Here is a 15,219-nt window from a genome sequence, read left to right as displayed (position 1 = left end):
ATGTGTCTATTCAAACTCCTTTAAAAATAGTCCTAGTTTTTAAGAAAAGAAAACAAAGCATTAAAATAAAAAATACTGACCTTCACTTCAATGCTGGGCAAACTAGAGAAAATAAATCTGATTTGCAAGGGCATGAAGTCAAACAGCTAGTTACTATACACAGAATCTTTTTTTTAAAAAAAGAAGTATTATTTTGAAGATGTACGAACCCAGAGGAAAGGAATGATGTTGTCCTTTGCTATGGCCTGCAGCAGCCGAGGGGCTCCCGTAAGGCTCTGCAGACCTGCTCCGCAGGTGGAGAAGAAGGAGCCTATGACAATGACCCATGGCGAGGGCCACGAAAGGGTGCCCACCACCAAGTTCTTGTTCACTGCGTCGCCGTACCTGCGGAGAGGAACAGTGAGACATTCCTAGTCGGAGGAGTATTTTGACAGTAAAGTTTGGGGGTTTAGGTCAGGTTTAAGATACCATTTAAATATTATGTATTTTCTTGATTAGGAAATACAGAAAGTTGTGAACAATCAGAGTTCCTTTTGATACACAGATAGGAAGTGTCTGCAGCCTGATTTCAACAATTCAACAACTTTTTTTTTATTATATATCATAAAATTCTTATTATCACAACATCGTTTTCCACTTTCACCTAGAAAGATGCAGGAACTAAGATATAGGATGGAAGATCTGAGGGAGCCATGCCAGAAATTATCAAATCAAATACAAGAAGGTACCCAAAACATTGTTTATAATTTACATACAAACATGATTTAAAAGGCACCCAGAAGTAAAAGTTACAGGGAAAAGAAAAAAAGAAAAAAGAAAAACAGAGTGAGGAGGGGTGAGATGGGAAAGAGCACACCTTCCCTGCAAAAAAGAAAAAGAAAGGAGAGTATCAAAGCAGTAAAACTTACTTATCTCTCAGGACTACGCCTTCTATGCAGGCTCCAAATAATAACACACAGCTGAAGTCTGGAGTGCAGGCTGTGCTAAGGAAGCTGGATTTCTTTAGACACGGCAGATGAAGACAACCATAGAAAGTGTTGTGGGAAGTTCAGGATGTGCCTCTGTCCTACAGTATTTACACTGCAGCACCTCCCTAAGTACCTGGTAAAGCTGGTGAGTAAATAAACATGTATACCTTCTAACATTAAAGTGACAAAGTTATTATAATAAGTATAATAATTCTAAGTTTCAATTTTTGAAAAAACACAGGTTTAAACTTTATGATAAAGGAGGTCACTTCACAGAAATATTTTCCTACGTAAACATCCATTTAATCTGCTAGTATAAAACAGAAACCGATATTTAAATACCATCCTTTTCTCTCTCCTTCTCCTGCGTCTGAAAATCTTTTGGACAAACAGCAAACCATTACACCGCACCATCTCGTTTTGTGGTCTCCGATGGCATTCACATCACCAGCGAGTCCTTGAATATGGGGTTTGTTATTCTACTGTACTACTTCTGCATTGGGGAGCACAAAATACTCCAGGTTTTTGGGATCTGGAATTCAAGTAAATTTTTTGATCTTGTGATTTAAGTTTCCATGAATGGTTAAATCCTGAACTCCACCCCTGAAGTGCAATTGTAAAATACGAAGAGAGAGAAACATGGACCACTCCTAGACATTACGGTGTAAGCCTTCCACTGGGTGGCATACAAATACCTACACAGAAAGTCACCCACCACCAAACAAGCTCTGAACTGTAAATATTTCAACACCAGAACTGGGGGTTACGTCTGTGGCCTGTTTCAATATAGATTTATTACATTCATAGAAAATGAAGACTTCTTGGTACAGGGTCAGTTCCCAAAGCCACATCTGGAAAAGGCTGTGCTAAGAAGCTGGGACAAGAGAGCTAGGATCCCGATTTACAGCTTAACAAGTTTTGGCAAAAAACAGCTTTGAAACAGCAGAATTGCCTGGACAGTCACCATCTCAGCCAGCTGCCCTTTTTGGGTGGGATTTATTCAGAAAGCTCTTACAAAGAAGTCTTGAAGTCCTTGCTCATATTAAAAGGAAAGAAAAAAAAAGAAAAGGCAAAAGGCGTTCAATCTCCTAGGTTGAGAAATTGTAGTTAGGACCCCAACAGCGAGATGTAGCTGAAAGACCTTGGCCTCATCTCTTCTCTAGCAGCAGAGAAGAGATGAAGAGTCTTTCCTGAGCAAAGCTCCTGTGGTCCTAAGCCCTGAACTACATACAAAACCCAGCAACTTCAACTGGGATCAAGACTGTTTCTCTGAGCGCACACTCAGCACCCAGAAATCTGGTATGAGGAACACGGTCATACTCTGCACATTAAATGCTCCAGACTCAGTGGAAACAGGCAGGAAACCATGAGTCACTGACAGCTACACGGAGCTCACTACTGAGCACAGTGCGTGTAACACTTCCAGGCGTGCCAGCTGGGGATGTGTCTAAGAATCATTAAATCGCATTAAATCAGATGCATGTATTAAAAACCAAGGGGAAAAAAAATACAGTCCTGTAAGCTGAGGTTAAATGATCTTATTTCACTGACTTAAAAAAAAAAATAAATACACAAATTCATTGGTGAGCAGCTACCTCTACACATGAACCTTCCCCCACTTCCAAAAAAAACCCACTTGGGGAACATCTAGTCTCATTTCTAAATTCAGTTTATCTTGCCCTAAAATGTTCAAGAACGTCTATACTCCTTCATCTCACCCAAGTTAAAAGGCACTTTTTTTTGCTCCAAGGAACTGAGATTTATCATCTCTCCCCTTTAAAGCCTTCCCTCATCTTCACGGTCGACTCGCTGCATCCTAAAAAACATGTACCTATATTCCACCAGCCTGAAAAGCTATAGACCGCTGCATAGCAAAGAAAAGCAACAGCAATGCAAAAGAACAAAACAAAAAATGGGATGGAAAACAACAAGATAATAATTCCAATACTTTCAGCTCAAGGACTGTTTTTCTTCCATTGACCAATCACACTCACACCGATAATTCAGTCACCTGAAAGCAGTTCCACAATCAGATACACAGCCATTCATCCAAGCCGCTTACAACATGTCAGGACTCTACTAATTTTAAAAGGATACAGACTAGCGATGTGGTGACAATAGCAAGAATTGTTCCAACAGGAATGGATTTCTGTGCATCTTTGAGGTCCCCTGATCTGTTTGAACCAGCCATGATACCTGAAAATACATTTTGAACATAAGATCATGGGAGAAGAAAGTTCAGAGACCCGAGATGCCCTTCTGTCCCAGTATTCTCACCGGTCACCGAAGGGAAGAAGATGCCAACCAGCACCATGAATGAAGTAGCTATATCTGAAAGCACATATAGATGGAGGTTGTTCTTCTGGCCTGCTACATCAACAGATGGGTGATGTGCTTTCTCCAGTATCTCTCCTTTCTCCAAATAATTGCTCCATAAGTTGTCTTCAATGTTATTATTACACCACAGAAAAGAAAGGCATGTTTCAGTTCAAACCTGTTCTCATTATAACGAGTCTACAACTGAAGATTACAAATGCAATTCAACGATCAACACAAATAAAGACATATACAAGTTACATGAAAGAAAAATTACATTGCATGCTTTCAAGGGAATCCATAACAAAAACAACAAATACATATTAACAGCCTACAAAGTCCTAGCATTTCTTACCCTTTAATATTACTAAATGTAACTTTAACTTCATACCTGTTTTAACCCCAAGAAATACACTTCATATTTTTAACGAACCACCACACCCACACACAGTAGCTCAGAGAGCCCAAAGCAGCAATACTGATGAGCTTTCTAGATGTAAACAGATTTGTCCTTTAGACAGTGGAAGAACTACAGAATTATGTGGTTGGCATTTGAAATTTCACTAATAAATGCTGAATCCATTTTAGAAACGTGGTTTCTGTGAAAATGAGAACCTTGGGCACTCGGCACTGGCACAAAGCAACTGTTCTCTGGAGTTCATTTCAATTGTGAACATTTTTCAATGATATTATATTCAAGAGTGGGCAAAGAAAGAGGCACACTATTTTTATACAAGTGCTCTTATCTTTCAGGATGTATCTTAACCTGTCCAAAACAGTGAGTCACAGATACACAGAGTTTTGAAAGATATTAACAACTTACTCATATTGGTATAGATCATAATTATAGCTGATTTTCTGCTGAAATTATGAGATGTACACGGCAAATTTAATCAATTCTACAGCAGACAAGCACTGTATCAGGACAGAAGTGCCATCTCCTCTTTTTAAAAATCCTAACACTTGGTTTTCGCTGTTGAAGATAATTTTCTTCACTGTAATTACATTTCTTCAGTCCCTCTTTCTTAACCAGCAGGGAACAGTTCAACTTATTTCAACTGCTCAGCATGCCTCCTCTTTAAGGGAAAAACAAAAAAAATCTATCATACCTTTTAAAATGCCACTAGCAGCTCCTGGAATTCCTGCTATCTCGGAGACATTGTTCATTAGGAAATATTCATCACAGTGCTCAGTGGTTAAGTTCGTACTGTGGCAGAAGAGCTCCCAAAGCTTAGAGGCCACAGTAATGTTATCCTTCACTATGGTTTTGGCACAAACATCAAACTGATCTCTTGACAAAGTCCTGTTGCCCAACATGCAAATCCTGGAAGGGAAACACGAAAACCAGCGCTATTATATGGTACCGAGAAACTGAAATTCCCCCTTCTCCATAATTCCTCTTTCTTAACATGGAAACTTCAAGTGCCTCTAGTCTGCTACATCATTCCTCAGCTTCGAAAAGGTGGTGGCAGCAGGACAAAGACTGTGTATGTTTCTTTTAAGGGTCCGAAGTATAAAGCTACTTTTCCAACAATTTTAGGAGAGGTATAAAAAGCTGTATCAGTGTTATTTATTGAATTTGGTACATTTACCTTGAACAATGAAAAATAAAGATTAGGCCACTCTCCCCCCAGTTTAACAGAACTACTGGACTGGAAGAGATCTGAAGAATACCAGCATTCAAATTACTGGATATTTAGAATATCTAAAGATATTTGGAATTGCATTATCCCAGTTTCTGTACAGTAGTATTCAAATAACCTGACATTTTAGCTTCAGAATTAGGAATATACATTTCAATCACAACAAGCAAAGCTGCTTCTTCAATAAACTTTGATAAACTGAAGATAACTATACATAGTTGCTAAAATCCTCCAGTGCCTGTTGTGTTTCACCTAACCACAAACAGTTTATTGCGGCACTGAAAATTTTAATCCACTTCTCCAAGGACGGTTCCACCAGACATGGTGGTATAGCCTAACAGCTTGCTGCCACTAACAGTTCATTCAGCTTCTCTTCCCAGGGCCCGAAAACACTCACAGGAAAAAAAAAAAATCCTCCATTTTAGTAAGTGTAATTTTTCCACAGGTGTTCTCAATCACTAAAGTCGTGGAAATGGAAGAGACTGGGGCATTTTTGTAGGGTTTGCAGGCCTGTGAACTGTAACTTCAGAGAAGCCTTCCCCTCCAGAATAAGAATAAGAAAATATAAGAATAAATATAGCATCTAGTTATTTCAGGAGAAGAAAAAGGAGTACAGCTCAGCTAAGAAAGACGGGGAGCACATTTAAAGAACAGCCCAAGAGATAATGAGGGGGAGGTAGAGGCACCGTTTTATTTTTACTGCTGTAAACCTGCCACTGTTGTAAAACATTATAATAAACATCTAAAGGGAGCACTTGAGGGTTGCAAATACTTAGTTATGGTCACAGTATTTTAAGTTGTGAACAATTATGCAGACTCAACTCCTCTATTTCCATTCCATTCATCTCTTGTCAGCAGTATCAGGAACTACTGTTTGCATTTCTGGTAAAACGCATGTATTTGTGTTATTGCTGCTCCAGCTCTGAATTTAAGCAACCATATTACATGTTGAACCGCCAACATGCCAAGAAGCACATGTCGTGTTCAGAGCACCGCTACCCATACGGCAGGCTAACCTGCTCTCAGACCAAGGGGAGGCTTTGCTGGAGCCTCAGCACGCCCCCCCCCTCGCCTCCCACATTCCCAAGAGATGCCCTATTTCTCAGCAAGCAGCTGCATCACACCACCACTTTCCAACCGCAAAAGCAGCACATCATGTCTGACTGGCCCGGGGAAAATGGACCTGCCAAACTGCTTCCTACTAACTGCCTTAAACAAATTTTAGCAAGACTTTTGCTGGCTTAATTCAACAGCCTTGGGCTAAGATACTGGATTGTCTTTGCAGGAAGCAGAGAAACATCAGCCTCCATCAGTCTGTATACTCACCACGAGACTTCATTTTACCCAAACAGTTAAACAATGTAATAATACATTCATTTTACCCTAAGAAACTGCTATTCCAAGAGCTTATGCGGAATACTACCGCTGTCACTACAAACAGCTTAAAAAAATCTGAAGTAATTCACAAAAAAGGTAGCTTGACAACATATTAGGCACAAGATTTGAGTAACTTCCATTGAACCCCACGTTCCAGACACGTAGGCAAAGCTATGTCCCCATCCAGAAACATTACTCACGGAAATGCAGGTGGATCAAAGATGGACTTGATAGCTCCAGCATAAATGGACAGGATGGATATTACTACGCAGGCCAAGAAGAGGGAGGCAAATTTGTTAACGTATTTCACTCCTACAAAGACCACCACTGCCATCAGGATGAGGAACACAGTGCCATACACCCTCATGTTGTTCAGCATAGCACTGGATGCATCATGTGCCCCGGATGGATGAAAGATTGCTGCTTGTGGCACAATGTATGTCTGAAAGAAGAAGAAAAAGCAAGCTGAAGGGACACAGGAACAGGACTCTGTCTATATTACTGCAGCGATATTGTACCTATACTAGAAATGTAAACTGCTTTCCAATTTGCAACATGCTTTTCACCAGGAACCTTCAGTTTAGAGGAAAAGTCAAGGGATAACGTAACAGCCCATTCTGTTTCACTAGTGCAACTGAGCCATGTTTAGCAATGATGAGCTTGTGTCTTTGACTGAATACTACTTCCTTATTTATTTTTTATTTTGTTATATATAGGTGGGGTATTTTCTATATGCTATTTGCCTTAAAAGCAGGACTACTCTGGCACTACTCACCAATAAAATCTCAATGGCACCAAGGATATACATTGCTCCTGCAAATGTTGTTCCCAAATAAAAGCACAGCCCTACAGCTCCACCAAACTCTGGGCCCAACGACCTGGATATCATGAAATAGGAGCCACCAGCTACGAAACAAGAAAAATGAGAGTAAAATTATCATTTATTTATTATAAATTGCAAAATTTCACAACAAGAATACAACAAAATTATACACTGTATATCTGCTTTTTAGGGGTTCAATTGAAGTATCTTTTTGTTAGCAAAGGGGGAACTAAAAACCAAATAAATTAATATTTAGACTAGTTGACACAAAGAAGAAACACTAATGTGAGTTCAGGCTTTGTATCTTGGCTTAAAAAATTTATCTGGAATAAAACCACATTAACAGCTTATAACATTTTTTTTTTTTTCTTCTTAAACACAAATGAGAAGTTTGCTAATTACACTTACCCGGAACAACACCATTGGTGGCAATAGCACTCATTGATATGGTTGTAAGCATAGTCTGGGGAAAACAAGGAAAAGAAAACAATTGTGTCAACATCATTTTTTAAAAAGTAACTTATTTCTTGATAAAGTAAAGCTGCCGCTGCCTATAGGATACAATGTTTCTATTTATTCCACCTTGACAAGTCATTATCTAAAAGAAAACAAGGGTAGCAGGAGTTTCATCATCAAGCTGTTGAGAATTCTGCTTGAAATGACCGCCGCTTTATCAGGTCAAGTAATGGATGTCCGCAGACAAAGCAAGATAAAAGGCGGCAGGTGGCCCTCCATCTGCAGAGCTGAAATTCCACCACTGGCTAGTCCAGCAAAAGAGGCAGCCATGCGCTGGCATAGGCACAGAAAACAGCTGTTTGCTAAACAAACACTATTTTTAAGACTATATCTACACTAGATACAGTTTGGCAGTTTAGAAATACTAGCAAAGAAAAAAAAAAAAAAAGAAGAAAAACCCAAAATCACATGGCTGCAAACATAGAAGCGTCTAGCATAAAGCTGGCTTTTCTTTACACATGCATCTACAATGCAGCCTCTCCAAGTTTCTCAACTGTTTCACAGAGGTTACATCACGTTATTATTTTACCTATATACTTACACAACAGCAGCAAAGTAATACAATCAGGAACGACTGAAGAACTCCAGCCATTCCTACCATCCAAGTCAGCCGAAGGAAGAGAATAACCCCGAAGATATTCTGCATGCATGGTAAATACACCCCCATCAGGGTGCCCATGCTGGGTGACTGAAAAAAAAAAAAATAAAATCATGGACATTCATTAACTAGAATGATTCAAAGCACAGCTAAAAAACACCTACAACCTCCATTTTTCAAATGGTAGAAAACTGGGAAACATTAGGTAGGCACGCAACAATACTATTGTGCTGGACTTCCACAAAACATGAAGCAAGCTCCAAACCCACAAATTTCTGAACAAAATGCTGACCCTATCACCTCTTCACATTTGAAGTAATTATACTCAGCATTTAACACCAATTAGTAACAACAGAACATATATGTATTTGTTTTATTGTAGAACCACAGAATTTCTAGTATGCAGCCTGCAGAGTGCTGCAGACCGCAAGTAAGGTAGATGCCACCCTATTCCCCAGAGTTTACAGATTAGTTTCATGGAAAACTTACTTTTATGGTTGTAATACACATTTGGAAGCAATCTGGAGACATAGATCATGTATTTTCTTCCACATTATATATACCACCTAAAACACATTATTCTAACTTTTCTGATGTTTAATGTTCACATCAGACTCTGAATTACTTTTGACAGTGACCAAGAAAATACAACTTAATTACGTGACTTCACAGGAACTGCACAAGACTGGCATTCAACGTAGTATCCTGTAGAATTCTCCTTTGCCCTAACAGTGATGGTCAGAGGACAGTCAGACCCAAAACACTGCTATCAGAACGCCACTGGTAGGGGGTTAGTTCAGGGAATACAGAAGCGTTCCCTGCGCTGGCACACCTGGCATCAGCAGTCCCGAATCTCTGTGGTTTCCTGCCAAGGCATTTCATTGCTTTTAATTTCTGAGGTTTTCTTTTGCATTTCAAATTATCCAAAGGGCTGAAACATAGTGGGAATAGAGAGTGTAACTTCTCAAAGGCTCGTCTCTTTTCATACCTCTTCCTATAAATAAACCTTTCTATAATTACTCTATATAAACCTCCTATAAATAAAAATTCCAAAACATATTACAGATAGACAGCATTTAAAGAAACCCATGAACAACCATCTAAATGAGAAGGATATTATAGGGAGGTGACCACACTTGCTCATACTTGCTTCCACAGGGCATTAACTAAATGCAAAAACAAACAGATTACATGCACCCTTATAGATAAATTATTCATGAAACAAAAGCAAAAGTACTTAAGACAAGCATATTACTCTGTAAGCAGTAAAACAGCTGTCAAAAACTTTATTCTCACCCTCTCTTCACTATGGAAGAATTTAGTTACCTAATTTTATTACACAAAGCAAAATCCTGGAAGAATGAAATGGTCATAAGATCACCAGGTCAAAATAAGCAACCTAGGAATTTAAGTGCTTCAACTTGCAACTACATGTTAAGAGTTCAAAACGTCCCCACCTGCATTAGGAATCTGCCCTGCCGGAGATGAAAGAAAACTGTGCCTAAGAGAACATGAGCTGAACAGTTCTTTGTTAGGAATGCCAGGAAGTCAGCTCTGAATTCCTTGTGTGACTCAAGCTAGCTCGGGTCACCCAGACCTTCCCGTCCACCCTCCAACTCGGGTGAACCGCCTGAAGTGACCTGGACAACAGAACCGGGGGGCGACAGTCTGCAGCAACCTCACCCTGCAAGACCCACCAGCACGGGGCCAGAGAGCTGTTACTCGGCTGTCCCACTGCCACAGCACAAATATCCCTGAAACATCACCAGCCAGTGGTACAGAAATTACCAACCCGCAGAGCAAACCTGATCGGCTTTGCCGAGGTTACGCCTAAGGACCAAAGGAACTGTCGCCTTCTGATCCAGAAATGACACCTGGACATAAGTATCCTGATCAGGGTAAGGTAAGGATTTGTAAATTAGTTGCTCCAGTGCTACAGCAAAGGAGGACCTTCTCAGAGTAGTATTTCTAGTGTACCTGCTTCCTGGAGAAGGGAAGGTTCAGATACTTTTGATGCTAACACCCTCATCTGATTCACCTCGTGTCCCCAACTGCATAAACACTGAGAAAGGACTAAATGGTGTAGTCTGGCACTGGGCAGATTTTGCCCTGCCTAAGGGCTTCCCACCGTCACACTGATGTACTCTTTGCCCTTCTTAAAGAGACATTCCACATAATTTTAGCATCTATCTGACCACTCACCTGTCAGCCACTCCCTCTCAACACCTCTGAACCCAGCAGCCAGCGTCAAGTGAATTTATCAGATGTGTGGGTGCCTCAGAGGTAAGGGTGTTTCTAAGAGTTTGTCACAACTGGCATCTGGGAAAGGAAAAAAGCCCAACCTACTGCTCCTACACAGGAGAAGCAAGTGGAAGCAAGTGGAGCACAGTCATGTATTTGATACAACAGTCTTCCAAACGCTATCAAAGCGGGTGTGTAAAGGGCAGGCTGAAACCTCACCTCCCAACACCTGCCTCCTTCGCACAAGAATTCACCTGAGCTCAGCTCTTCCCTATCTTCTGCCCTGTGTGGTCCCTGCAGCTTTGCTCCCGTGTTCATCATATCCTCCCCTTCCCTCTGCAGTGGCCTCTCGTGCAGATCCAGTTACGCGCTAACTCCAGCCACAGGGGAAGAGAAATTGTGCATGAGCTGGACAGCTGAGACTACTGCAGAGCAGCGCAGCCTTGGCAATGCGTAAGCGCCTGCCCGCAGACAAAACCCATGCCACAGCGTTACTAAGTGTACCTCGGGCATAAGCATTTACTCTGGATTTTCCTACCCTGCAGAAATAAAAATACGGGTATGAAAGAATGATCCACAAACACTACTTGAACCAGGCTTGTTCACAGAGATATTTAACACCAGTAAGCTGCAGCGACTCGACCCTTTTTTATAGCATCTTACGGTAAGTGACACTAAACCAGCGCTGAAGTCTCAAGGGAACGCAATCTGAAATAAGGATGTTCTGTTCAGTCTCAACAGTACCAAATGAAAAAAAGGTAACACCCCGTGCTGCACAAAGGAAATAAAACACAAAGACATTATGAAGAACGCTGGTTTAGACAGAAGGGACTGAAAAATCTCGAAACCAGCCTAAACGTCAGTGATGCAGATTCACTTTAATCAGCTGCAGACACATAATTGATACAAATATTGATCTGAGTCTGAAGGACACCGTTTCCATTGTGCCAGCGTGATAGGTTATCAAAGCACTTGGCTGCAGGGCTCAGGGACATTGATCAGTAATGACAGCTCTTACGGTTGCTCTGTAGCATGAGGACAGAGAGCAGCACAGAAATGAACTGCCTTATTGAAGATACACAAACTAAAATAGTTAATCTAATTTTTTCCATCATGAGAAGGGGATATTTTTACAGCACCATAACCATTAAGTGCTTTAATACAAAACTGTATATAGAAAAGATAAAAAGCAACCCAGTTTCTACCCTATTACATGGAGTAGCATCAATTTTGTCTGATGTGTACCTAATACAGAATGCCACTATCAAAAATCTTTAATGGGAATGCTGAAACAGGGAAGTATATTTATACTAAGCTGTTTTGCACTGAAACTGTCCTTATCTTCATTTGCATCTGCCACAAACTCTGCAACAATTGCTCCAAGAGATTAGAAGGGGGATAAGCCACGTAATGCGTTTTCCAGACTTGTGGAAATGTTCAGGTCTCTTTTGGTCTTGTCACTGTAGAGAGCAGGTGCTGACAACAACGATCCCCACAAGCTGAAGCACATCATTCCCTAGGCCTTTGAGCTTAAACTTCCAAATAAAGATCTCATTTTTTCGATACCTGCCCCTCAGAGATTTGATCACTTCATGTACACACAACTGCCTCATCTCTTTTTTTGTCTGTGTGTGTTTTTTGGTTGGTTTGGGTTTTTTGTTGGTTTGGTTTTGGGTGGGGATTTCTGTCACTTGAAGGGACATGATTTGGTGGGCGAGGGTGCGCTAGGTCATGAAAAGGTATTCACTGAGAGACCTGCCCTACCTGTTCGGATGGAGCATTTTATTAGTCATTTACTGAAAGAGCTGCTTTCTTCATTCCATTTTTGAATACCAGGTCTAGAGTCTGCTCACCCTCCTTGCTCCAGTTCTTGTCTATGAGATGCCAGTTCCAGTCGGTGACACATCAGGACGAGCAGCTCACCTGCTGTCACGCTGGCTGGGTACCTATTTGCTGAGCGCACCCAGTACCGCACTCAGCAGTGAGTCAGTTAACAATGCCGGCACTTAAAAACAGAACCTGCTGTCGTGCTGGGGTGGATATTCATGCTTCCGTGCTAATGGTCAAACGGGAAGGGTAAAGTAACAGCAGCGCATTGATTTATGCTTCAAAGACGATCAAAAGCAAATGTGTAGAAGAATCCCATTTGCATGGTGTCCGGATACCTTCAATCCATAGCGTTGTGCAGTTACTGCTTTTGAATTTCCTGGTTTTAATGTTCATAATTATTGACCAAGGTCATATTCAACCTTCTTATATTCTAAAAGATACTTAAAATTACATATTGCTTATGGCAAGAGAGGGAGAAATACTGCAAACTACAGTTACGATTTTGCAGCTGAGGTAATTTATCTCAGTGACAGACATGCTCGGCCAAGATTCACTTAAGGAAACTGCAGTGTTTACACAGAAAATATAGAGATATTAACACAGATTGATATTGTCACTTTTGGAGTGGTTACCCAGCCCAGTCTACAAAAAACATCTGAGAAGTCTGCAAACACACATTTCTGGGACACGGGAAAGCGTAATTCAGGACTACCCACGTATTAAGCCCGAAGTCTACTCTGCCACAGAAGCATAGCTTTAACAAGGACAACAGCCCTTTTTTATGGTGCTGAACAGTTGGAAAATATGCAAGTGTTTGAAGAAATCATACCAAGATGTAGAAATATTAAACCCATACCTTACATATTACGCTACCAGGGCTTTAAAATGTCTTGTTTCCTGTCGTTTGCCCCATTTTCACCCTACAAAGCTCTACCACCTTTACTTTAAAAAATTTTACACTACAGACCATCACCAAATTCTCCCAATTCTTCAACAGGGAAGTAAGTGACTAGCTTTCTGATTAGACTGCATCTTACCCAGGTATTCTGGTCAGGCAATTACGAAGGAAATAAACAGCAGAAGTGATCAGAGCTTTCTCAAAATAGTAAGGACTGTACCTATCGTATCTATCCCCCTTCATTCTATCTTTGTTAGGGTAATAATCAATCTGCTTTTGATATTAAGAGGCTGAAAATTGTTTTAGAATATGCAATAACACCGTATTAACAGCTGATGCTTGACATTATTCCCACCAAAAGCATGCCAAAACAGAGCTGCAGCTGACATTTCATATTAGTAATGCAAAGGCAAAAACTTTGGATGGACTCAGTGATTAGTGTAATACCAAGGACCACACAAAAGAAACTCACAATTAAAAAGTTTCACTTTTTTAATGTAAGCTTAGAGTACCAGAACGCAGTTACTGCACCCAGACGACCTTTACTCCTTCTTGTAATGATGTCATATTAACCACAATGTTACAGCACTTCAGTGCACGTGGTCTCAGATAAAACCGAATGTCAAGCTCTGTGTTGACTGAACGACTTTGTTAACCCCCCGTGTAAAACCATGCAGAGTAAGGAACTGGAGTGTAAGGGAGCTGGAATCCAGCATTCAGCATGGGGTAACAGCCATTCTCCTTGAGAACAATGTGCTGTTTTTCAACATTATCACTGCCATCTCTTTCTGAAACGGCTCAAACTTTGACAGGGAAATACTATAAAATCTGCAGAATTCAAGTGCTATCTTAGCTTTTTGGAAAAGTTTGTTTTGACAGAACTTCCAAGCAAACTGACAGGTATGCAGGTGCCATAAAATGCAACCATATCACTTGAGTGTTTATTGTTAAGTGAAACACTTGCCAGACCGCCAAGAGCAGTAAGGAGAGCAGTTAGAACATAACTCTCCTGATAGAAATCTAACTACCAACAATCAAACCCCACCTTCTCCCTAGTTATTACAAGGCCAGCCCAAATGGGCTACCCATCTGAATGCTGATCCTTTGGGGCAGAAGGCAGTTGCTGAAGTGCCTAACACCAGAATGACTCCGGCTGCCCCAGGGTGTCCAATCTGACCTCCACCCACCACTCCAGAAGGGTGTTGTCACCTGTAAATCCTGTCATACCTACCAGGCTTGTAGAGATGTGTCAGATACTGCTGGGCAACTAAAACAGCACCAAGAAAAAACTGGGGGGGTGGGGTGGGGGGTGGTGGGGGTGTTCTGTTGTTTATTCAATGCACCACTAAAAGCCTGTCCTCCTTATCTGAATGCATACCAAGTGTACGTAACTGCACTGTACCGCTTAACCACTATATCTGCCCAATTCTTTGGCAACATCTGGTTACCTACAGAGTTCTGTGCTACCTCTTCACACTGTGTGGCTCCTGACAGAGGTTACGGTAAACCAGAAAGGAGTCGAGCTCCCCAACCATCACAGCGGCGATCATCCCGCCCAACAGCTGGCACGGAGAGAATCTTTACTTACTTTTGATACTTTCTTCTTCGAGCCATCAGTACTTTCAGCTTCTTCATGTTCCTTAACACCTTGGGTAAGATTTGTGTAGTTGACCAACTTGCCAAGCAGAGATGACACTTTTGGTCGTATATCAAGTTCTTCCTGTGGAAGAAGACAACAAGTCAGCTTCTGCAATTCACAGCATTTATGAAGAGTGGCCGGGGTCACGTCTGCCTTGGTATGCCCGAGGCTGCCGGGCAGTACACAGAAGAATCATCCAGGGAATGACAGAATATTTCACTGTGTCTGAACCACTGATGAGAGGATGTAATCTTCTGAGAGGAGGGCAACCCTGACAGGAAAAGGTTACACCAACAGCTCTGCACCATGTACATCCTTCTCTTTAGGCACTGAAAGGCATGAGTTAGAACAATCCAGAAGTTTGAGCCTT

General features: G+C 41.1%; 1 protein-coding gene across 11 annotated transcripts in view; it reads right to left on the bottom strand.

Moving 5' to 3' along the window:
- SLC12A4 (solute carrier family 12 member 4) overlaps positions 1-15,219 on the bottom strand; it is a 52,660-nt gene that overhangs the window by 12,240 nt on the left and 25,201 nt on the right. For 9 of the 11 annotated variants that reach the window (XR_008735054.1, XM_014284499.3, XM_055726293.1 and 6 more), the window contains 10 exons: positions 14,799-14,930; positions 8,185-8,331; positions 7,536-7,590; positions 7,080-7,210; positions 6,505-6,746; positions 4,394-4,608; positions 3,246-3,410; positions 3,066-3,164; positions 909-966; positions 210-384 (listed from right to left, as the gene is read on the bottom strand). Coding sequence is in view for 10 of the 11 variants with exons in the window: in XM_014284499.3 (XP_014139974.1) it covers positions 210-384; positions 909-966; positions 3,066-3,164; positions 3,246-3,410; positions 4,394-4,608; positions 6,505-6,746; positions 7,080-7,210; positions 7,536-7,590; positions 8,185-8,331; positions 14,799-14,930 (1,419 nt within the window). In the remaining variant the exon portion in view is untranslated. Of the gene's footprint in view, positions 1-209; positions 385-908; positions 967-3,065; positions 3,165-3,245; positions 3,411-4,393; positions 4,609-6,504; positions 6,747-7,079; positions 7,211-7,535; positions 7,591-8,184; positions 8,332-8,901; positions 8,998-9,073; positions 9,092-14,798; positions 14,931-15,219 lie in introns of those variants that run through there. The other 2 variants (XM_055726301.1, XM_055726300.1) reach the window with 2 other exon arrangements.

The sequence above is a fragment of the Falco cherrug genome, chromosome 14 (assembly GCF_023634085.1).
Source record: "Falco cherrug isolate bFalChe1 chromosome 14, bFalChe1.pri, whole genome shotgun sequence".
NCBI classification, from domain to species: domain Eukaryota; kingdom Metazoa; phylum Chordata; class Aves; order Falconiformes; family Falconidae; genus Falco; species Falco cherrug.
This window is presented reverse-complemented; position numbering and strand designations above follow the sequence as displayed.